The sequence below is a fragment of the Calidris pugnax genome, unplaced genomic scaffold (genome assembly GCF_001431845.1).
Source record: "Calidris pugnax isolate Ruff unplaced genomic scaffold, ASM143184v1 scaffold89, whole genome shotgun sequence".
In the NCBI taxonomy this organism is placed as follows: Eukaryota; Metazoa; Chordata; class Aves; order Charadriiformes; family Scolopacidae; genus Calidris; species Calidris pugnax.
The window spans coordinates 124,047-147,226 of record NW_015090865.1 but is presented as its reverse complement, the minus strand read 5'-3'; the positions used below and the strand labels follow the sequence as shown (position 1 = coordinate 147,226).

The following is a 23,180-nucleotide window of genomic DNA, read 5'->3' as shown; positions in this document are numbered from 1 at the left end:
TGTGTCAAGGACATCAGAGAGCGGCTTTATGAGCTGCACTGATGTGCCCTGCCATCGGCACGCTGCTCTCTCTGCTCCTCTGCTAGCCATTTGGTGCTCACTGGCCCAAACCGATAGCTCTGCTGTGATTGATTTGCGGGGCTCTGGGCACCCAGATCAGCTCTAAAGGCATCTTCATTTACAAATTAAACTGGAGACCTGGAGAGGGTTTTTCTTACATCTGTAGTTTCTTCCGTCAGTAATTCCTCAGTGCCTGAGTCCACACTCAGACTGTTCTCTGCAGATGCAATTTCCGAGGAATACTGGAAGGTATTTCCAGTAATTTGTATCAGTTGAAGTCCAGAAAGAAGTGTGCATGTGAATGGGGTTTCATAGTAGTTATTTTATGTCATCTAAAGGAGTGTATTCATTTACGCTCTCTGAAGCAAAACTCCATTGCAGGAGCCTACCCAACCTGCATTGGTTTCCTTGGAGAAGGATGCAGGGGAAAATTGCTCTCCTTACGTTATTTCCTTCTCCCATAGGAGATAATCTGGGACCACTGCTTCAATTTGTCCATTTCTGGATACATCTTATATTCTTAAGGCTTTTCAGGACCACTGTCTAGGATTGAAGCAGTGTCTCTCAAAGGCTTTTACAGTCCCAAGCGCTCCATGCCCACCCGTCCCACACAGCCTTTCCTCACGAGGCTCAATGTGTTTGCATTCTTACTTTACTTTTTTTTCCCCTGTTCCTTGTGAGATCTGAAGAGGGCTATTTGGGTGTAAGTCTCCTCATTACAGTGATTAGGCAATTTTTCTGTATTAAGGCATAATAACATTAAAATCACAGTTTCTTTAGTACATCTTTGCCACTGCCTAGTCATTGCTTGAGAAATGGATTCCTGTGACAATTTGGTCTTGTGGATTTGCTGTCTCCATGCTTAAAGATCAAAATACCTGTGGTTCTACTAGGCTGACTGGAAACTAGCCCCATTCCCTGGTGCCAAACAGATCCAGCAAATTTAACATCTCTTTCTCAAGTTTCCATGGATACCTTAGTAGAGCACATGCTGTAATCAGAACGGCAGGGCATGCCATTTACAAAAGCTTTCAGTATTGTCATTATGGAACTGCTGCATTCAAAAATCAACCTATTGTAGTAGCTCTCTTGCTTCCTCAGCCCTGCTCCTGTCATGATTTTAGCCGTAGGAACTCCTTTGCAGGCCGTACCATCTGCTGCTCACTGTGACCATGTAACTTCCCAGCTGGTTCTCTGGCTGGTCAGCGTTGGTCTCCATGTGATGTGTATGCAAAGTCACAGCATCTGAACGTAAGCCCAAGGGGTGCTAGTATAAAATCCTCTGGAAATGGATTTTGATTGATGACTGCATGATTTTGTGATCTGTTTTACAAATACTAAACATCTACTTTCTTCTGTCCATGGCTTTTCTCCTCATAAGGTATTTTCCTTTAAGCCTGATAGCTGATCTGATTTCAAGACTGTGAAATAAAAACAATAAAGAAATAAAAAATGTACTTTTGATTTAGCGATCAAGTGTCACTCAGAAGCTAAATCAATAGCCATATGCTATGGATTCACAGCTGGCTTTGCTACTAAATTGTCAAATGTGATACCAATTTTTGCAGTTTTGCAACAACTAATGTTCTCTTATATTCCCATCTTTGAACAAAATTAAGTTTAATAGCCTTGAAGGATATCAAGGAATTTATATATAGCATCACTCATGCTGTCCACTATGAAAAGTAATAGTTATTCCAGTTTGGCTAGTGTTTTTACCCTGTTTCCCTCTTTCTTTGGGTTTTTTGGGGGCAAGGAGGAGAGAGGTTTGTTTTTGCTTGTCTAGATTTTACAAATGTGTGCCCTGTTTGGCATTCCTGAAGATGAATGAAGATGATGAAGAAAAACATTTTCAAGTATCTTTCCCAATTTATGTCTTGAGAAAAAGGAGTCACTGCATTCATCCAGCTTGATGCATTGCGAGATGCTTCATGAACGTAGGGATGCTTGATAACTAAATAACCTTTTTGCTTTTTAAGTAAATGAGTATCTCCAAAAGTGTTCTTGTTCCTGTGTGCTGGATGCATGGTCTGGAAAAGCTGAACAGTAATTCTTTTTCAGTCTTTGAAGAATATTCCTTTGAATATCTTGGTCTGGAAAGGTGGATCTAGGATTGCCATGTTTTCAGGATGTAGTTGTGTCCTGAGATGCTTCTTAAATAGGAACCTGCAGTAAAACAGGGATTTTTATAACTCTGTAATGTTTTGATCTTGCTTTTTAAAACAAAAAAACCCAACCAACCAGCCCACCCTCATCTGATAAATGGTGTTTTTCCCAAAGAGAGTGATTAGCATCGCAAATGTTCTGTTTTATGAGTGTGGTCCCAGGAAGTAGAGCATAATCTTATTAGTGCCATTCCTGACAACCTTGCAGTGAACCAAGTAGATGAGGTAGATGATGACAGACACGATGTTGAAGAAGCAGCAGCAGGAAGCCTTTTCTAGGAAGGTATCTTTCCACAGAACCTAGATTCTGTACATCTCTGGTTTTGGTCTGTTCCTTACATCTTTCTGTTTGGAAGTGAGGAGGGAGGAGATGAGAGATACAGGAAAACAGTGCTTCCACAGAGGCAAAAAGTGCAAGGAATCCTGAAGGAAGCAAGTTCATAGAAGACCTTGTTGAAGGAGGAGAACTCTGCTTGTTGAAGGACCTGGCTGGGGCTTTGCAAACCCAGTTGTGAAGTATGGATGGAAGTGTGACAGTTCTGTTTTAGTCCAGCGTACCAAGCATTAGTGAGCTCAGATCAAATCTAGGGAAAAAAAGAGGAGATGTGAACGTAACCCATGTGGCATTTTCAGAAGGCTATTGCAAGTTCTTGTGTGTTTCTTTCATCTTAAATCAAGTTCACAGAAAATACGTGGTGTCTTTTGGTTTCCCATTGCTGGTGAGATGCAGGAAAATGAATATTATCCACAAAGTGAGTTATGGGAAGAACCTGGGGTTGTTTTTTATACTCGTAACAATAGAATTAAAAACTTAAATTATCTTAGAAAGCTTGCTAGCATAGTGGAAAAGTAATTCCTCCAGTCAAACTGTAATCATGATGGGAGGCAATGCAAAAGCATAAATGAAAAAGGTTGAAGTTGTAATGAGGAACGTGTCTTCTTTTTAGATTTTTATCCAAAGAACTAGGAGATTTTTTTACTCAGGAAATCACTGTGCTCTAATTGGTATCAATGGGATGAATACCAGCTCTTTGGGTGACCAGTTCTTGTGAAAGGGTATAAGGAAACTTGGATTTGTATCAGAGATTGGCTATGGCTGTATTCATAGAAAGGAAGTATATTGCTGTCTTCCGCGAACCAGCTGGATGCCTACTGGCATTTTAAAACAAAGAACTCTAATTCCGTGGATGGTAATAGCAGTGGATTCATTGGTTTCAGTAGAAACAGAAGGTTCTTACTTCTGATATGAAATGCAAGATCTTTTTATTAAGCATATTTTAAGTGATTTTTTGTATTTTATGAAATGCAAGATCTTTTTATTAAGCATAAGAATATTTTAAGTGATTTTTTTTTTGTATTTGCTTCTCTCTGTCTCTCTTTTTTTTTGTTCTATAATTATTTTCAAAGACCATCTTTGTATTTGCAATACTTTTTTTTTTTTTTTGTTCTATAATTGTTTTCAAAGACCATCTTTGTATTTGCAATGAAATGCTCTTGGTTGTCACGTTACATTTGGAAGCCATGACATTTTGTCCTTAATGCAAAGCAAAATCTCAGCAATAGGAAAAGCTGAATAAGGTTTTCTTCATCAATGCAGCAGTTGTCAGCTAATAGCAATATGGTAAACCCTTCCTTTCCTGTTGTGCAAACATCATTAGCAAGCTTTGCTTGCAGCAAAATTATTATTGATGCTCAAAATTATATACAGTGCTTTGAATGAAAAAGGATGTTTTAATTCCATTCTTTTATTGCCTGATGGCTACCCTATACCCATATTTCACTCTCAATACATCATTTTAATTGTTTATTTATTTTTTAAAATCCAGAGATATTGCCTGTATGGAAAATGGAGAATTTGGCCAAGATTTTGGTATGGCCAGCAACCTGACTGAGATCATTGCTACATACAGCAATCGCTCTCACCAGCTGCTGGATGGCTGAGAATTCCAGAACAAATGACCATCAGATATGTGCAAGTATTTCATCTGTGAAAATGATTAGTATGCGCATGGTAAATTCAGTTAGCTTGGATTTATTGGACCCATAAAAACCGACTGCAATAGTGGCATTTTTAGTAGGTCTAATGCATCTTGACTTACGCTGTGCATCTGGTTCATCGGCCTACAAATAACTGAGAGGCTGAACGGGTTCGGCATGTGGGACAGAGGATATGCATGATACACATGAAAAAAAGTTATTTTTTTTCCTTTTGAGCAGGGGGTTGTATTGCAGGAACACTCCCTTGGGAGTTCAGGGGAGCCCGGACAAGGGTGCGGTATCCAGGGCTTTCCAGTGGGTCCTCAAGCTCAGCCTGAGGCTCAGATCTGCCTGGAGTTCATTGCATTGTATATTACGGATTGAAAAAAATATAACTAATTATTGTGAAAGCACTATTTAAAATGCTAAAGGTGTGATCTGAAATAGGGAATAGTATCGATCCTGTTGTTGATTCAGAAAATCATGAGAAGAGTTTAATTAGCAAGTGTTGGGTTTGTGGCCGCTCCGGCAGGGTAGAAACAGAAATGAATTTAGGGTACGTTGATTGGGACATAACATGCACACTAGTGTTCAGGCCTGTTCCTGCAGAGATGATGATGATGATGCCCATTTTCTGGTTCACAAAAGAGCTGTAGGAGATCCAGACCACAGTGAGACCCTTTCACCGTCACTTAGAAGCGAGGTCTGGGAAGGTTTGGGAAGTGCTCTTTACTTGTGGCCAAGCCTTCTGTTCTGTAGGCATGAACTCTACAGTCCTGCAGAATGTGCCCAGAAAGGTCCACATTGGAGTTTCTGATGGCAGACCTGGGGCTTGATACCTTATTTCTTCTTCTTCTTCTTGTTCCTTTTCCATTTGCTAAACTGGTGACAGGAGACATATTTAGAAATTCCCCCCCTTCCCTGATCTGTCTGCATTGCTGTGCTTTATGCTGTTGAGCAGCATATCCTGCTTCCTCAATTCCTGCTTTTAATTTGTCATGTCAAATTCTTACTTAGAGACAATGCACTCCTGGAGAAACTTGAGCTTGTCTGTTGTCTATGTTACGTGGGTCACGGGGAACCTTCTGTTAGCAGGGAATCCACTGCTGTGGCTCTTTCCCTGTTGGAATGAACAATTTCCCTGGTACGTGAAGCAGAAAATTTTACTGATGCCTGGTGTAGCTGACTTATATAAAGTTAAGTGTTTAATAAAAGCTGAATTTAATAGAAAAGAGGAGATTCTGTGTAGCTGCTGAACAATTTTTTTCTTTTAGTAACACCTTAGAGACTTGTGACTGTGAGGTTTAGTTGTCATCTTTCTGAAAGCACCTTTAAACCTGTATTCTTAAAAGTGGTTATCTGGGACGGTAGTGGCCCATGTCTGATAATTTCAGTGGTTCACTAAAACCTAGTTATCCAGACCTGAATAAGAATGTGTGGCAGGGGCTCCCAGATATTCAGAACCGGCTGACAGTCTTCCAGAGGAGATCAGCTTCCATTAACTGATTTTTCTAATTAAATAATGAGCTTGGTCGTGCTCTCTAGATCTATTAGAAAATCAGATTCAGCCGAGCATGCGATCAGTGTTCAGTTCACACTGTATCAGCTCAGTTTTTGTAAATGCTGTGGATATTGCTTTTACTCTGTATTCTGTGACACTCAGAGGTTAATCCTTCCTTGCATTTTATCAGCTAAATTGCAAATCTAGAATCTGGCTGATCATTTACTGAAAACAGGAAAATCTAAACTGATTAACTATTGCAGGAAACCACAGAAAATAAACCCTTGCATGTGTTTAGATGACAAGAAGAAATAATTTAAATTAAATCTGCTAAACCAGCAATTGCAGCTAATATGATAATGCTCATGACTCATTATTAATACAGTATTTGCTGATCTCATAATTTCACCGGTTCTGTAACTGTTCGGGGATTTGCAAATCAGATAGGCTAAAAAAAGTGCTGAAAAAGAGAGTCTTCTCTATTTTCTCTTTCTCTTCTGGTCACCTTGAAAGTGCACAAGGTGTTCTTTGACAATTGCTTAGGTTAGGACTAAAGTCGCAAATTATAATTATGTATTCAAATTCATTCCACACAAATTTAGTGAAATTATCTAAACCCCTGTTATAGACAGTCATATATCAGATTAATGTTCATGTTAAGGAATTTCTATTCAAGCAGCTTGCATCAAAATTAGAAAAAAGATTATTTTAAATATTAGTTGAAGTATGTGAAAACTAAGTTTAATTTGGATTCTGAATCAGATTTCTTTATCTATTTTGGTGTGCAAATTGTCAAGAATTAAGTGTTTGTTTAACACATGCTGCTTAGCTGTATGTTTTTTTGGTAGTGTGTAGTTTGACACAGCTAGAGATCCTTGGTAAACATGGGAGATAAAGCGGGAACTTGAGCTATGTGGGGCACTACTTTATTGTGGTTTTTTGTTAAAGAAGCCTTCATAGGCCATCTTGTTTTTTAAGAACTGTTCCAAATAACGTGATACTCTCCAGGACATCTTTTTAAATTGTTAAGAAGAGGAATTTACTCACAAAGGCTAAGCCAAAAAAAGGCTAGGGTTTTTTTGATCTGTGATTGCAAGTTGGGTTCCTTGCAACCCTTCAGCCATTCTCTGGCTTGGAACAGATGCTTCTTTTTCTTTCAGATCAACCTATCACAGTCCTTTAGAAATAACAGATTTTTTTAAATATCCTGGAATATCCATGCATTTACCACTCTTCAAAACAGAGTTGTGAAAACTGGGACACATGAACATTTTTTCCCCAAGCAGACACTAACTCAACGAAATATTAAAGCTCCCACATGGACAAGTATATTTTAACACCTTTCACTTTAGATAGGGTAGACAGTGTAATGTTACAAATTTCCTATTTCAATTGGTTTTAACAACTATTTCACTAGGTGTTAGAAGAACTCTTGGCATTAAGTCCAGGGTGCCTGGCTTGCACACGGTTTGCTGTCAATGCCAACTGCTCTGATAAATGACTTCTTCACTTCCCAGAATCCTGAACTACACTCATTCATTTATTAGCTCTGCGAGCTCTTTGGTAATGTCAGGGCCTCTTTTAACAGCTGACTTACATTGTAACAATTATAGCTGTCCCAATTATTGCACCTGATTAGTTGTTAGTCTCATGAAACGGGTTGCAATGTAAAGCGACTGCTGCTTGTGCCAACGGGATAGCAACTCTGCAGAATCACTGTAACTGAAGGGTTTGGTTCAAATTCTACTTTGATACTTTATAGGCATTGCTTTCCCTCATGTTCCTTCTATTTGAACAGAACTCTAGGCTGGTGGCATGTAGGATTCATTGTGGGATTATTTTGTCTAACTGGGTATTTTCAGGAGCAGCAGTGAATGCAGTGCAGAGTGGCCATGGTTTTGGAATGATTTTTTTTGCTTCTGGTCAAAAAAAATACTGACAAATCACCAAGAGCTTAACCTTCCAGTGGAGCTGAGCAGTTGATGAGAATGAGAAAAGGTTAACAACGCTTCCACAAATCCAACCTTTATGCCTAAGGCTTCAAGAGCATTCTGAAGCTGAAATGGAAAATTTATTTTAAAGATTTCCAATGAAAATATCTAAGACCATTTTTTGTTTTAAGCGGTATTTTCTATGGGTACCCAAGACAGACCTCTGATCTCTTCTTAAGATTATTTATTTGTTATCAAGTATTTTTATACTTATGGATACAGCAAGTGTATTTTTACACACATTTTACACCTCTAGATTATCACAAATTAACAGGGTTGAATAAATTCTTGATAGAACACCACCTAAGTTAGCACAGTTTCACCAGACGAATATGAATATTGCACTGCTTATTTAATCACTGCTCTCTGAGAGACAAAAAAAAATATGTATACTGTCACACAGGATTTTCTGAGTTGCATATAGAGCTATAAATAACTTTTAAAGGTACATCCAAGCTGATAACTGAAGACAGGCTGGAAAACAGATCGCTGAAACATGGGTGCTGAAACAGGTAACAAAAAGAATTAGTAACAAAGACAAACGCTTTCACATGGGTAGTGATTTGATGGCTGCATTTTTGCCCTCCAAAGCCAGCCTTCTGAGTGGAGGAGACACACCAGATTCCAAAAATATTGAGTCAGTATTGTGATGTCCTGGTCTGCTCAGGAAGTACTGGTTCTGGTCCAGTCAGGAACGACAGCAGGATGCAGGGAGCCTGTTTTGTTACTAATTTTTTTGTGTGTGTGTGCTGAAATGTTGTTCTTCAGTTCTATGAAAAATGCCATGTTGATGGTAAAAAAATTAATCTGTTTTGAAAAGAGGAAGAAATTGCAGAAAGAAGGCTGATAACAGCATCTGAGGCTGATAACAACATCTGATCCAAATATATCTTAACGAACCGAGCAGATTCAGTGCTTGTTGCATTTGCCCTCTGGCTTTTTGTACTTTACCACAAGAGGAGTAACATAATGTATTCTTGAAAAACTTGTATAGGAAATGTGAATGTTTTTCTTCTGCAAATGCTTTTGAAGATCAGGCTCAACAGGCATATTTGTAGCTTGAACTGAAATAAATGCTGTTACAAGACCAATATTAAGATTTGGAGGAAGATTTTTTTCCTGTGGGCAGATTATCCCTTAGTTGCCTACTGCAGAGTTTGTGCCTCTTCCCTGGGAAACAACACCTGTTTGATTACCAGGAATAACAGGATTCTTCATTAAGGAGTTCTAAGGTCTTTTCTTGGAGAGCAGCTCCTGTGTCATCTTGGAATAATGCTCTGACTTGTCAGTCATATCTAGGAAATACAAGCTATGCTTAAGTGTGCACTTTATTGTGTGGTACATCCAAATAGGTGATAAAAATATGTTGAAATGCGTTATTTAGTATTTATTAGGGTTATTAATCTTTACAGACTTATTAAATAATTCTGCTTTATATATAATTAGCTTGTATTCTACAGAAGATAATTCAGTAAACAAGGTTTAATTTTGGGGGGCAGAGGGGTGTAGCATGGACAGGGTGTGTGGTACCTTTTCTACGTTCCATTTTGATGAACTATTGCCGTCTTTGTAAGAGGAATATACTTTATATAAATCCATCTGTGTCATCAGTGCTTAATCATTTTAATGAGCCGTTTCCTTTTCTGTCATCAATAGGGTAAATATAAGAAGGAAAAACACAAATAATGCATTACCGTATTTGTCACTCATTTGGTATGTTCCTTTAAATGAAATTTCAGTATTGTGTGCAGGGTACAAATATTTCTTTGATGATTTGTTAATAATACTTTCCTTTTTCCCAGCTGGATTCTGTCCTGCAGTAATATTAACAGCTGCAAGATGTTTCAGTGCAGAGTGTATTAAAGAATAAAAGCAGAGACAGTATTGGGAAAGCTTCAGAATAAAGGTTCACGATGGAGTAGTTGCAACTTATTCTTACTGCCTTGTCAAATTGATATCAACTTCTCTTTTTCTCTCAAAATGAGTCTGTCTTTTTTGGTCTCACAACTTGTGTTTAGTTTCCACATTCACACATCTAAATGTTAGGCCATTAATGTGAGTGTTTAGTGTTCAAGCTGCTTGTATTAACTATGGCTTCTGAATATGTTTAGGAAGACTTAAAATTATACATGGTGATGGAGCAGACAAAATAATGAAGGTTTGTCATGATGGTCAGACAAACATTTTAAAACCAAAACTGCAGTTGTTGTGTCTTAGCATGTTGTAAGTGCAAAAAAAATATTTTACATGGCAGCTGTGGAATTTGCTTTCTTTTTTAGCAGATTTGTTACAACAGGAAAATAGTGTAGAAGTTTGCAAAGCAACTGTCCTATCTACTCATTCTGTTTACTGACACTGAAAAATTGTTTCCTTTCAGATGCAGTTTCCACATCTGCTTACTCATCACCAGCCAAAAGTTTGGGAGACCCTGGAATAACTCCACTGTCTCCATCACATATTGTGGTAAGAAATGTACTCTTAACATACTGTATGTTGACATTACTTTCTCCTGCCTGTTCGGTGGGACGTAATTTCTTTAGAAAATTGTCATTTCCTTGCATAGTGATTCCTTTTATGCTATCCATAGTCTTAAGTGAAATTTGGATACACCGGAGTTGGTGACATTCATTTTATTGGGGTCCTAGTTTAGCTTTTTTTTTGTGCCTACTTGCCGAGCTAATAGATTTGCTCCTGCATATTTTTATATCAAACGCAGGGGCTTCTTGATCCTCAAGGTTCCCAAGTTGTGTCCCTGTCTTTATCACTGATATGTTTAGGCAGCCCCTGAAGAGTCTCATTTTGTTCAGGAAAAAGGGAAGGATATATATGATATTCAACAGTAAAATCCGCATTCCCAGAGAAAAGAATCTCCTTCATTTTAGAGAGATCAAAATAGAACTGGTTTAGTTTCTTGAGGAAAATAGCCACCTCTGTTAGTTTTTAGAAGCAAGACAGTCATTCATAAAGGTAGTGTGCTTTAACTTCATATGCAGTCACATTCATTTTGTTGCCAAACTGCCATTACAACTGAGTCACATCTGCTTTTAAGATCACCTGTAACACAGTATATGCACGGCGTATTTCTTGATATTGCATGGGGTCATGTTCAGAACATATTGCTACCCTTGTCAGATTTCTTCCTTAGCTTTCTGAATCAAGTTCAGAGTTGTGTAACATCCCTTTCCAGGATTTCCAGAGCTCTCTCTCATAAATTTTAGCTTTTATTCCCTTTTTTTCTCCCTATAGTCTAGCACTTCTCCCTTTTATTTCTGTGTTACTGATGAATTTATGTCCTCTTTCAGTTTGATTTGCTCCTTAAACTCTTTGAGGAAGGCATATAAATAACATATTGCTCTAGTTGAAAAGATTTATTAGGAAAATCCAAACAAGTGTTTCATTATTCGAGATCAAACCTTATTACTCTTGTTTCTCCATTTTAAATAGCAGGCCTACGGGATGATCTTGAAAAATGTAGGGATACAATAGAAAGTACTGGGAGTACCAGGCATGGAGTAATGGAGATACGTGAGGAGGATGATGATGATGGAACACTGCTCATAGAGTGAGGGCATTTGGCAGTTCCTCTGTAAAAGATAATAACAATTCCTTCAGAACATTTCTGAGGGTACATGCTGAGCAGCAGTGGTGGATGATTCAGACCTGAGCTGTGTAGTATTACGTCAACAGGTCTTGTTCCATGGTGATTTTGCAAGAGACGTGTGCAGGTGGATGTATTGCCCCCCTTCACTATCTGCCTGCTTGTAGCACCCAGCCCTGTCACCAGTGTTTCCAGCTTCTTCTCCTCCTGACCTGCTGAGCTGCCAGAGTTGTAACCACCATCAGCATGTGAGCAGCAGTTCCTTGCAGTTCATTGCTTATTACTCCTTTATATAGGATTTCTGATAGGCAACAGGATACTGGGGAGTGGTACAATTCCTTGCTTATTCACATTGTGCTTTATATCACGTCATTAGGATTTGGGCCATAACCCTTCCAGCTCTTCTAGTTAACATTCACATGTTGCCCTTGACTGTGCTTTTCAGGGACTGCAGTATTGCAGGTAAAAGGAGGATTCAGATTCACTAAAAGCAGCTGAACAGCTTTCCTCATTCTATCACAGGCAGGAGGAAGAATGCATATAGTGCTTTCAAAATAAGTGTTACATAAATTCTTCATAAATAAATAATTATCATGAGATATACAGCTTATTGCTGTATTTTAGGTTGTTCTGTCTCCACTAGTTTTGAAAGTTAGTAATACATCATGTTCAAGGTTATGATATAGTTAACTCCTAAAACCACCAAATAAATTCCAAATATACCACATTGATGGACGTAAACATATTCTTCAGTTGATCAATTTAAGAAAAAAAACCCAGAAGACAAACCAGCCCCCAAACTAATAACCTAGTGTTTAGCCGTAAGTTTTAATGATACAGGATAATAGCGATTTCAAGAAATGTATATGAAGGCAACTCTTGATTCAGCAGGTTAGTTCTAAAAGGCTCCAGCAAATATATTGAGTTTTATACTGAATTTCCACTTCCATTTGAATGTGAAGTTTTCTGGTATCAATTTTGGTCAGAAATGCAGCTTTAGGGAAGTCCTTATTTTCACTGAAAAGATATGTATGTCTCAGAGAGCAGAAATACTGAAGGGTAAAATAGGTTACACTTACTCTAATCAGTGACTCAGTGTCTGTTTTGCTTCTGCTGTTTAACAGAAGGACTCTGATGCAGATGATGCTGTAGAACAGTTATTTCTTGTTGTTGTGGCTATTGATTTTGGCACAACATCCAGTGGCTACGCCTACAGCTTCACCAAGGAACCAGAATGTATTCATGTAATGAGGTAAGGGCTGCAATGCAGCATTTGGTTTTCGATCGTGATGCCATGGATTGTCTGCAGTAGCTATAGATATTTTCTGCAGGAGCCTGAAGTGTCTACATTGGTCTAGTGTTGCCACAGTGTATACCTATCTCAGAGTTATACTTTTTTGTTGCATCTTTTTGTATTCTAATTTGCTTTAATAATCAATGTAAACATGTCCCCTGTCTGCTGTTTTGCTGAGTTTACAAGGTGACATGAGTAAAAAGAGGGATCAGTGAGTATTTAGAATTGCTCAGGGAGTAGTGATAATTATTAAGTCAATTATTAAAGCCTTATCTCAGAGATTGAGAGGAACTACACATTTATTAAGGGTCATGGCATTTCCCAGGAGCTGCCCATCTCCCGGAATCATGCTTGTACAGAGTTGCATGCACAGTGCTTAGTTACTTGCACCCAGAAACTGATCGCTCATTTGACTGATTTAAGCTTTTTAGCATAAAAATTGAATCAAATCCCTGGTAATGAATCAGTGATACTGGGGGAAAAAAGCAATCAAAAGGCATGAATGTGAAAATTAAGGTTTGATGTGAACTCTGTTCTGTATTACATGTATGTAAAGGACAGATTTTAGATGCTGCTATGTAGGGCTTTTTTTAAAATTTGAACTCCTTGATAAATTCAACATAGTATAAATTTATGCATATAAATCTAATGTAATCACAAATGCAAAAACTGTTATGGATTGCCCTACAAACCATTTTATAATGTTTTTTATTTTTAAAAATATTTTTTATAATGAAAAGCTTATTGATATAATTTAAATATAATTTAATTTAAAGATATTTTAAATATAATTTAAAATGAAATTCTTATTAAAGTATCTTTAAGATGACTGTATTGTAACAAGACCCAAGATATAGACAATTTCAGATGTAAGCAGGGTATGTATGAAAAGCTTAGCCATAGAAGTTCTAACCAAGGCTGCTGTTACAGCAGTAGGTAGGCTACTGTTTTAGCACTATGATACTGAGAACAAAAGGGCAAAAAGAGTCATTTGCTGTAGTCCAGTGTGATGTACTGGTTTTCTAAACAAAGATGCCAGCTGAATGCATCCTGTCAAAGGACAGGCTGTATGTTACTGTCTCAGCCAGGTTACAGGGCTGTGGAGTCAGAATCCATGTATATCAATTCCTGTTCTCTGTTGACAAAAAATAATTAATCACATTTCTTGAAGAAGTTGGCTAAACTGAGGGAAGACATCTCTGAAGCTGCACCTGAGCGAGCCTAAATCCTATATACTGTGTTGTTCCTATAGCCTCTGTGGAGACTTCACTGTGGGAATTCTCTGCTGTTTCTAGGGATGTCCTTTAAGCCCTTAGGACTCAAAATCTTACCTTAGGACCTGATTTTTTGCCGTTGGGTTCACATTATACTGCAGTAAATTACAGACTAGAGTCTGCTTCCAGGGTACCAAGCTTCCTGTTGTGGCTCACTGGGACATTGAAATCTGGGTGCTGCGTGGCCAGCTGATAGCATATTCCAAATCTTATGGACCTTTTACTACTTATGGTTCAAAGCACCATATTTTGTTCCTTATGCAATAATGGTAGCATGATTATGATTTCAGACCTGTGTAGATATTATATGAGATACTGACGTAAAAAGATATGAAATAATTTATATATTTCTAGCCAGAAAAGAGGAACTTATCAGGGGGAGGAGGGTGGTGTGACACAGGGGGACACGGGTGTATTCAGATTTCCAACAGGTATTTCAAACAGTGGAAAATATTTTAATACCAAGAGTGATTTTGTAAATTTTGTTTTTCAAATAGTATTGCTGTTAAGGAAAGATTTTGGGGAAGGTATAGCTGCAACTAACTTATGAAATAGTGTATATAACATTTATATATATATAAAAATTAACATGAAATAAAGAAATGCAATGAAAAGAATGGTATATGTATCAAAATAAGGCTTCAGTAGCTCAGAAGGTATTAAGAGGTTCAAACTCTGTATATAATGAGGCTTACATGTAGCATAACTTACAAATATTTCAGCAGAGTAAATGTAACTTCCCGCCCGCACTCGAGAATGTTTACATTAAAATAAAGCATACCAATGATGCATGGTCCTCTTTGCTTCCTAACATTTTTCCACCTTCACTCCTTAGTGTTGATCCTTTCCAGACATTTAGATTTCTGACTGCCTTTTAACAAAGCTGCTTTTCTGTAAATGTCTCAATGAAGGGTAAGATGGATTTAATTACGAAGTCTTACATTGGAAAAGAGTGAACACACAAGGCTTTAGTACCAAGTTTGGCTGTGTCAGCAAAGTTGTGTAATTAGTAGACAAAGTCATGTTTTTGACTCTGTGTGTTTATTTGCTGTGATGCTCAGTCTAAAAAACCTGAATTTATAAGCATTGACCTAAGAAAGTTCTTGAAGCGTATGCTTAGCTTCAAATGTGAGAGTACCCTCACTCCCTTCAGTAGACTAAAGCGCGCTTTCAGAGATGGGCACGTGTTTCTGGATGATGGATGAGTGACTTTACCTTGATTGCATAACATTAGTTACTGTTATATCAATTTTAGGTAATATTTCACACCTTTCAACTCTTACTAGTTCCTCACGGCTTCTGCAGAGATGGTTGTGGTCACCTTCAGGCTCTTGTTGCAGGGTAGAAGTGTGTGTTACAATGAGTTCTGTTTTCTGCGTCCCTTGTGGCTGAGTGAATGCTTATGAACAGCCTGGCCATCAGTTCAGTGAGCACTTCAGGGTCTGGCAGTGACAGAGCCATAATAAAAGATAGTTTGGTGCTGTAAACCGAGTTAATAATGTCTCCTTTGAAGGCAATACGTGAGGTTTTACATAATTTTGAAAACTCCTTTTTGATTTATGTGCACTTTCTTGAAGTTATAAATGTTTCAGCTGCTGGTTAAATAGCAACAAACTGAATGTAAGTATTTCACAAATGGAGAAAAATAAATGGATAAACGCATATGTTTATGAAACAAATTGCAGCCTGTTTTTGCAAGGAGGGAGAAGGTGGTCTTTTTTTCAGTGTAACTTTACTTCTACCTTCAGATTTCCCCTCGTCCTTCTCTTCCCTGTTGGACTGTAGCTCTTGGCAGACACTTACTTGTCTTTCTTCTGCAAGCACACTCCCAGTGGCGTTCGGCTGCGTTTTGATGACCCTGCTGCTTTGTTTCCTTGACTGTTACACTGCAGCTCTGGATCAAATTCTCATCGCTCTGCAGATCACTCTCTTTTCTCTGTCTGTTGGCCAGGTCCATGTGTAAGGAAGGGCATTTCTCTAACCTTAGTGTAACCTTGTGATTCTTTCCCCACTACCTTTCCTCTTGTCTCTGTTGTCACTTCTAATATGCAGTCAGCTTCTCTGCAGCTATAAATGGGTCTATGCTGCTCTGTTGAGCTACTCCACTTTATATCATCCTAGGAACTGGTCTCATATGTCTGAATTTAGGCAGAAATCTACCGTGGGTTCTGCTTGAATAGAGTTTTTAGCTCTGACCCTGCTTTGAGAAAACATCTCCCAAGTGCACTTAGAGTACTGCTGGCTTGTATTTGGCCATGCTTTTAGTAGGTTTTTTTTTTTTTTTTTTTTTTTTCTTCCTAAGAGCATTGTTACCCTCATTTGTAGTATTGGAACCATAGAATAAAACTGCAAATGAAAGTCTTGAAGTCCTGGCCCTACTGGCTGGAAGCCTCCACTATCTGGAGTGAGGCTGGGGCTTCACTTGAGGAGTGGCAGGAGTTACATGCACGTGCCTTTGGCTGCAGCTGCTTCTTTCTAGAGAAGATGTCACATATTTTTCAAGCTCTGATTGCAAATGCTAAAGTCGAACTTCCCCTTCCTTATTGTTCTTTCTGTGACTGAACAGTAATAAGGCTGAGAGCTTTCGAACTTGCTGAGCAGTCAACTGGATCTAGTTTCCATCAGAAACTCCTCAGGAAGTGAACATCCAATTCTCTAGGTGGCTTTGAAAATTTCAGCGTAACACTGAGCATCGATTTGTCTTTATTTAAACTGCACCTCAAGTGTACTTATTCCGGAAAGAGAAAATGTGCCTCGCCGTAATGAAAAATAAAGGAGTATTGTTATTAGCCACATCCTATTTATGGAATTTCCCACCAGTGACTCAGAATGAATCATTAATGATTCCAAGCAAGACCGATACCAGTCTGTCTCCTCTCTGCTTGCAGCGGGTGTGTGGGATTTAACAATCTGGTGAAATAGGCAGTGTTTTCTGCTCATGGGCTGTGGAATCTCAGCTTCTTCTCATTGGAACCATATGTTTGCTGTAACACCTACTCAAAGCTTTTGGAGTTGACCAAGTAAGTTTCTAGCAGCAGGTTACAAGAAATGACCTGGAGCAGAGCCCTTGCCGGCAGATAATAGCTCAGGGGCTGAGCAGCAGGGCTACAGAGGTTTAGGAAAGTGGATGAAGGTGGAAAACATTCCACTTCTCATTCTGCTCTTTCTGCTTTCAGAGCAGTGGAATTGCTCTCTACACTGAAGTGAATTCAGAGACGTGGTTCCCTGCCATCGCTGCTGCTGGGGCAAAAAAGGGCAGATTTTGTTCTGTTTTGCCTAGTTGAAGGGTCTGAAAGATTCCCAGCACTTTAGAAGATCCTGTTCCTTGATACTTTGCCAATTATTAACCCCTTAGATTGCAGTTTTCCATGTCAATTGTCTGCCTTGTTCTGGAGGTCAATTAATTTTCAATTGCTTCAACTGTCTCTCAGAGTGAAATGGAAAAGAAGATACTTTTTTTCTACATAATTTTCCTATGTCACATAAGTCTCGCAGAACAAAGCAATCTTTTTTGTGCTTCACAAGAAGGACTTTGGCAGTAGTATACTATGAAAGTGTGTTTTGCTATCTTTAGAAAAAAGCAATCAACATGTGGTTTAATAATGAATGCAGTTGCTCATGTGATCTTCGCTTGGCTCCTCTTTGAGCTGCGTTATGGTTATGGCTGAGAGCATAAAGCAGATTTTCCACTGATGCCTTTTTAAGAAAATGTTTTCTGGTAAGTGTTTGTTTCCCATGCTGAAAGGACTTGTATATGGGGCGAAGAAGAACAGTAATGATTTATTCACCACTTTAATGGACAGTAGTCAAGGAAATGTGTTGGTGCCTGTAAGATACTTGAGGGATGGGGTTATTTTTGACAGACTAAAATTTTTACAGCATTTTGGGCATTTAAAACACAAAATCCATCAACTTCAGGTGAGTGGAGGGTGCAACGTGGAGAGCTCAACATCTGCAGACAGTTTCAGGTGTCCAGGAAATTAGGCACATGTTCACGTGTTGGTTGAACTGGCTCATCGTGCTGCAGAGAGCATTCTGGGACAGGAGCAGGGGTTTAACCAACTTTTCAGGGGTGTGCAGCTGATTTAAACAGGTCCCTGTTTCAAAATGGGGAAGAGTAGCCCATACAAGTGAGCATGCATGAAGTCTGCTTGGCCATTTTAAGGATTCAGGTTTTGATTTATAGTATTCTTGTATAATTACTTGATTTTTTTCCCTCACAATATTTATTATATATGTATGTTTAGTTTGAAAACATAGGATTCATTCTGTTTCGATTGTGTGTGACTTAGGGAACCTGTACTCTTATCAAAGACAGAGTATGATTATGTCCTTAAAAATTATACAACTAAGTGCAAAATTAATTGTCTAAAATGAAAATTACACCCTTCTTTTCTTGGTTGTGAGTAAAACCACTTGGTTTTGGTATTATAAGGATTAAAATTAGTATCTTTGGAGGGGAAAGCAGTGTGTGCAATCTGTCCCCAGATTGTTTTTCTCAAGATATACTCTTTTTTCTGCTGCTCTAAACTTTAGTATCATTTACTGAATCTGTTTCACTTGTTGGATAGACGATGGGAAGGTGGAGATCCAGGTGTATCCAATCAGAAGACACCAACTACAATCCTCCTAACACCAGAGAGAAAGTTCCATAGCTTTGGGTATGCAGCAAGAGATTTCTACCATGACTTGGATCCCACGGAATCAAAGCACTGGTTGTATTTTGAAAAGTTTAAGATGAAGCTACATACCACTGGTGTAAGTAATAACCATCTCTCTTGGATAACTGTTCATTTGCTACTCAAATCACCTTTTAGATTTTGCCTAAAGATTGTGACCTAGACATGAAGCAGCTCTTATTTTTAAGTTTAGAGAGTAAATAAAGTAAATTAAACTTTAGGTTAACATTATGATTAATTTTCTTCTCATTGTATTTGGCAAGTGTATTTTGCCAGCCTTCTTTCTAGATCTTAAAAGTTCAGTATCTGCTTTGCTTAGATCTTCATGTCCTAATTTTCCTGGGTGAAATTCGTAGCTGTCTAGGGACTCTGCAGGAGGTCAGTTCGTTCTATAAATTTACTCAGAAAGCAGAAGTAGAATAGAAGAGCTATACTGAGCTCTAGTGCAGAGGAGCAAATTTAGCCAGGGTTCATTATCAAAACTGCAAGTGCAAAACATATTGATAATTTGACATTATTCCTGTTGATTATACTTGTTTCTTAAACTAAGTCATTGTAGAGTTTTGGGACTTGGCCAGTACTTTCTGTATTGAGGTTTTTTCTGGTTTCATGTGTTGGTGGGAAGCCAAAAATCTATGCTTATAACTTGGATTATAGATTTTGCATATGCCGCTTTGTTAATTACTTACAAATACATTTAAAGTAATTATTTGATATTTAGTCCATATTTCTCTCTCTGCTTGTAGTATTTGTAGACATGGTAGGTGCTTAAAAACAAAGTCTAAAATAAGCAGCAAATGTCATGCTTCAGGAAATTCAAATGATGAGTTAGATCCTCTTCAGAACAATTTTGTCACTTTTTCCTGGCCAGGTGGATGAAGAATTCCCTCCTCTCAAGAAGTGGGAATTAATTTTATGTTTACCTTTTCCTTTTAATAACTTCCAGTTATTTTCTTTCATGTAGAATCTTACCATGGAGACAGAACTGACAGCTGCAAATGGCAAAAAAGTCAAAGCACTTGAGATATTTGCTTATGCTTTGCAGTTCTTTAAGGAACAGGCATTAAAGGTAGGATAATGCTTCCTTATCTGGATTTTTCTGTATTTATAACTGGTATAAATGTGATGTTAACACTTCTAACCTTGCCAAACTTTGACCTCAGTAGTATTTGATGTAAACAAACCAAGGCAGCTGTAGAAACTCTAGGCAGGCTGTGGACTCTGGAGGGATCACAGTAGCCTGAAGTGGTTTCCCCTTGCATGTGTATCACCATTATGCAGAGTTCTGAGTATCTTCTTACTGGCTTAAATATTTTCTACTGCCTTTTTTTTTTTTTCATGAAAAAACCATTTATTTGAAAAGAAAATTTAAAAGTGCAGGAGCTGAAGCTCAGGAATTAAATTTGAGGCTGGTTCCTGTCCTTGTCCCTTACACTTCTCCTGCTGGGACGGTGGATTGTTCTGTGTCCGTGCAAGGTTCTCTCTCACATTAAAGAGTTGGCACTGTGACACGCAGTAGGGTGGGCACCTGCTGATGTCTCCTCCCTCAACCTGACTTTGTCTTCACTGATTAAGCAAAGGGAAGTTGGATGAGCTGGATTTATTTGTAATAGAAAGATTATTAAAAGCTCCTTTACAATTTGGTGGCTTGAATTTCACTGTAAGTCTCTACCAAGATGACCTGCTGAGGTGTACAAGGCAGCTAACCATTATCCAGACCAATTTAACTACCTGTGCACAGAGCTCCTTTATTCTGATTTACACAGCTAAACTGTAGTGTGTGTGTCAAAGAGCTGCCATCAGACTACGGTATTTTGGCCCCGTGCTGACCCTTTGCAGGGTGAATCTCATGTTGTTGTGCTGTGAGATGTTAATTGGTTGCTCTAATCCTGAATGCACATTTATGCAGAAAATCTAACAAGCATTTGAGAGAACCAAAAAGTAAGAAAGACATTTAATTTTTAAAATCATACTGTGTTCTGATGTACTGCCTCCATTTATGTTGCTTTTTTTTGTTTGTTTTTTTCCTCTTTTTTCTTTTGTTCCCTACTGTGGCTCATGTTGGTAGGGAAAATGCATTTTGTTTTCCATTTCCCATTTGAAATGTTACAATACTCATTTCTTGTAGTACTCTTCTTGGGTCACAAGTTTGGTTTTTGTGTTCTCCCGTGAAATACGTGTCCCCAGTAGACAGTTTTTGAGATTTAAAATCTCATGTGAACAGTCAAATGTGACTTAAGTACACATTGGCTTCAAATGCACCACCGTAACATCAACGTAAGCAATAGTAGCGCTGGGTCGGATCCCAATCTTCATTCAAGCAAGCATTGTTTAAAATAGGCTTGTTAAAAAACTAACCTACTTTGAATGGGTTTAATTTATTCTCTGTGAGATCTCAGTCTGTCCTTTATGGCTACAGGGAAATAATCCTGTCGTTACAACTCAGAATCCTCATCTTGTCCAAGACTGGGTTTAAGTGGATTTTGGGGTTGATTCTGGAGTCACAGGCTTGAACCTGTGCATAGTCTGGGGAAATTCTTAGCGAATATGAGTGCTGTTGGGTACAATCCAATATATTTGCTCTGCTGCCTGTTCAGGGCTACATCCTTTATAGATGTTAATAAATAAAATCCTGTGATTTGTGATTGCATGCTGAAACTAATTAGACAAGTGATGTAAATGAAGTGTTACTTTGGACTGTAATCTGTCCGTTGCTAGTGCCCTGTGCAGCATAAAGGTACTACTTTTCCAGCATGGATTTTTGAACTGCAGCATAACTAAACAAATACAACACCTTGGCACAGCACATGCAGAAACATTTTTATACATTCTAAAGGCCCGTTGTTCACCTTTCTGAACCTCTCCCTGTTTGGATGGAAATTTAGATAGGACATATGGTAGTGACATTTTACTTGGAACCTTTCCCAAAACATGTCAGTATATCACCTAATTTGCAAATGCAATACAGACTTTCCTCTTTTTAAGGGAAAAAAAAAAGGACAATAAAAGAACTAAACTAGTCTTGAATGTTTGCTTGAAGCAAAATTTTCAAGGAGCAATCAGTCATTTTTTAAAGGGTTTAACTTTAACTTCCCCTTGTTAACTGAGTTGTAAAAATTTGATTTAAAGGTAAGTGAGGTATAAAGGAGTCATTGAAAAATCCAGATTGTAAAACATAATATTCATCAGTGATACTGTAAATATTTTTTCTGCATCTTAATCAAGATGCAAGTGTGAATTCTTCAAGCTAACAGCAAATCCCACACTGTGACTAATAATGTACATAAACGTTCTGTAATATTCAGCAGTACATGAGCTGCTTTTGGAAAAACTAACTTTTCTACTTCACGTTAAGCAGTAAACTTTTCTATAGGCCTCCTTGAGAAGGCATCAACCTGAATCCCAGCTTTTAGCACAGTAAAGCATTTTTGACAGGTTGGCAATAATTCTGATTTGTAGCATAGGTGTAACAGTGAAAAAATTGAAAAGAAAGTTACTGTTACTGGAGCCAGCAGAAAATAACGTTTTCTTATAAAGCTGACAACCATCATTTTGCATTCACTTCTATTTTCATTTAGGAGCTCAGTGACCAAGGAGGCTCGGATTTTGAAAACACTGAAGTAAGATGGGTGATTACGGTGCCTGCTATTTGGAAGCAGCCTGCAAAGCAGTTCATGAGACAAGCTGCCTACAAGGTAAGAGGACAGGCTGGACCTAGAAATGCCCCTTTAAACCCCTAGTTGATTGGCTAAATGGTAAACTGTATTTGGGACAATTAGCTCCAGTAGAATCTATTTAAAAATGGTGTAGAAAAGAATCTAGAAACATTGAAGGAGAAGTCAACTCTACCAAGCAGTAGCTTTGAGTCATACGTATTCACCTCTTAAATGCCATTTTCTTGCTGTCCCTCACTGCAGACTCCGATGTTTTAGTCATCTTGTACACTGTATTCCTGCTGAATTCAGTGCACGTGGATCAGATGCAGTTTTGAGGCTCAAGGGAAAGCTGATTTTAAAATACTGGACATGGTTTTGTTTTGTTATTTTTTTTAGGTCATCACAGACATTTTAAGTTAAAAAAAAAAAAAAAAAAGAAAGGGGGGAAAAAAAAAAGGCTTCAACAGAATTGTTGAATTTCATGCAGTGGAACAACCGAGTGAATCTGGCCCAGTGATGGGTTCTGAATTAGCTGTCACCAAACAAGAAAAATCAGAGTCTATGAGTAACTGAGGAGTGTTCAGCAGAAACACCAATTTAGCACCCACAAAAATTTTAATTAAAAAAAAAAAAAAAAAAGGAAGAGGAGTGAAAGCAAAGAGCCTCCTCAGTGGGACTTTTTTTCCAGTTCCCATTTTCCCACAGTAGGAATGAAAGGACTGTGAACCGGATAGTCTGGATATAAAATTAAATTCAAATGTTATTTTCATCAGTTAGAGGTTTATCTGCATTTAACCCTTTCACCTCAGCCTCCCCAAATATGTGCCCTTTCCATATGCATGTCCTATTATTTCAAATTCAGTTTGCGTCTTTGATACATGAGATGTACACCTTCTTTTCATCAGGATATTCATTTTCCATTTTGTTTTATTTATTTTTGGTCAGAGACTTGCGTAATCCATTGGCAGCAGCTTTGCAGTACCCA

The 23,180-nt window shown here is 38.2% G+C and overlaps 1 protein-coding gene across 1 annotated transcript in view; it reads left to right on the top strand.

The window, feature by feature from the left end:
• HSPA12A (heat shock protein family A (Hsp70) member 12A) overlaps positions 1-23,180 on the top strand; it is a 71,248-nt gene that overhangs the window by 5,994 nt on the left and 42,074 nt on the right. Inside the window, exons 2-6 of the mRNA XM_014945310.1 lie at positions 10,072-10,157; positions 12,417-12,544; positions 18,432-18,618; positions 19,504-19,608; positions 22,118-22,234. Of these exons, the coding sequence (XP_014800796.1) occupies positions 10,072-10,157; positions 12,417-12,544; positions 18,432-18,618; positions 19,504-19,608; positions 22,118-22,234 (623 nt within the window). The remainder of the gene's footprint in view (positions 1-10,071; positions 10,158-12,416; positions 12,545-18,431; positions 18,619-19,503; positions 19,609-22,117; positions 22,235-23,180) is intronic.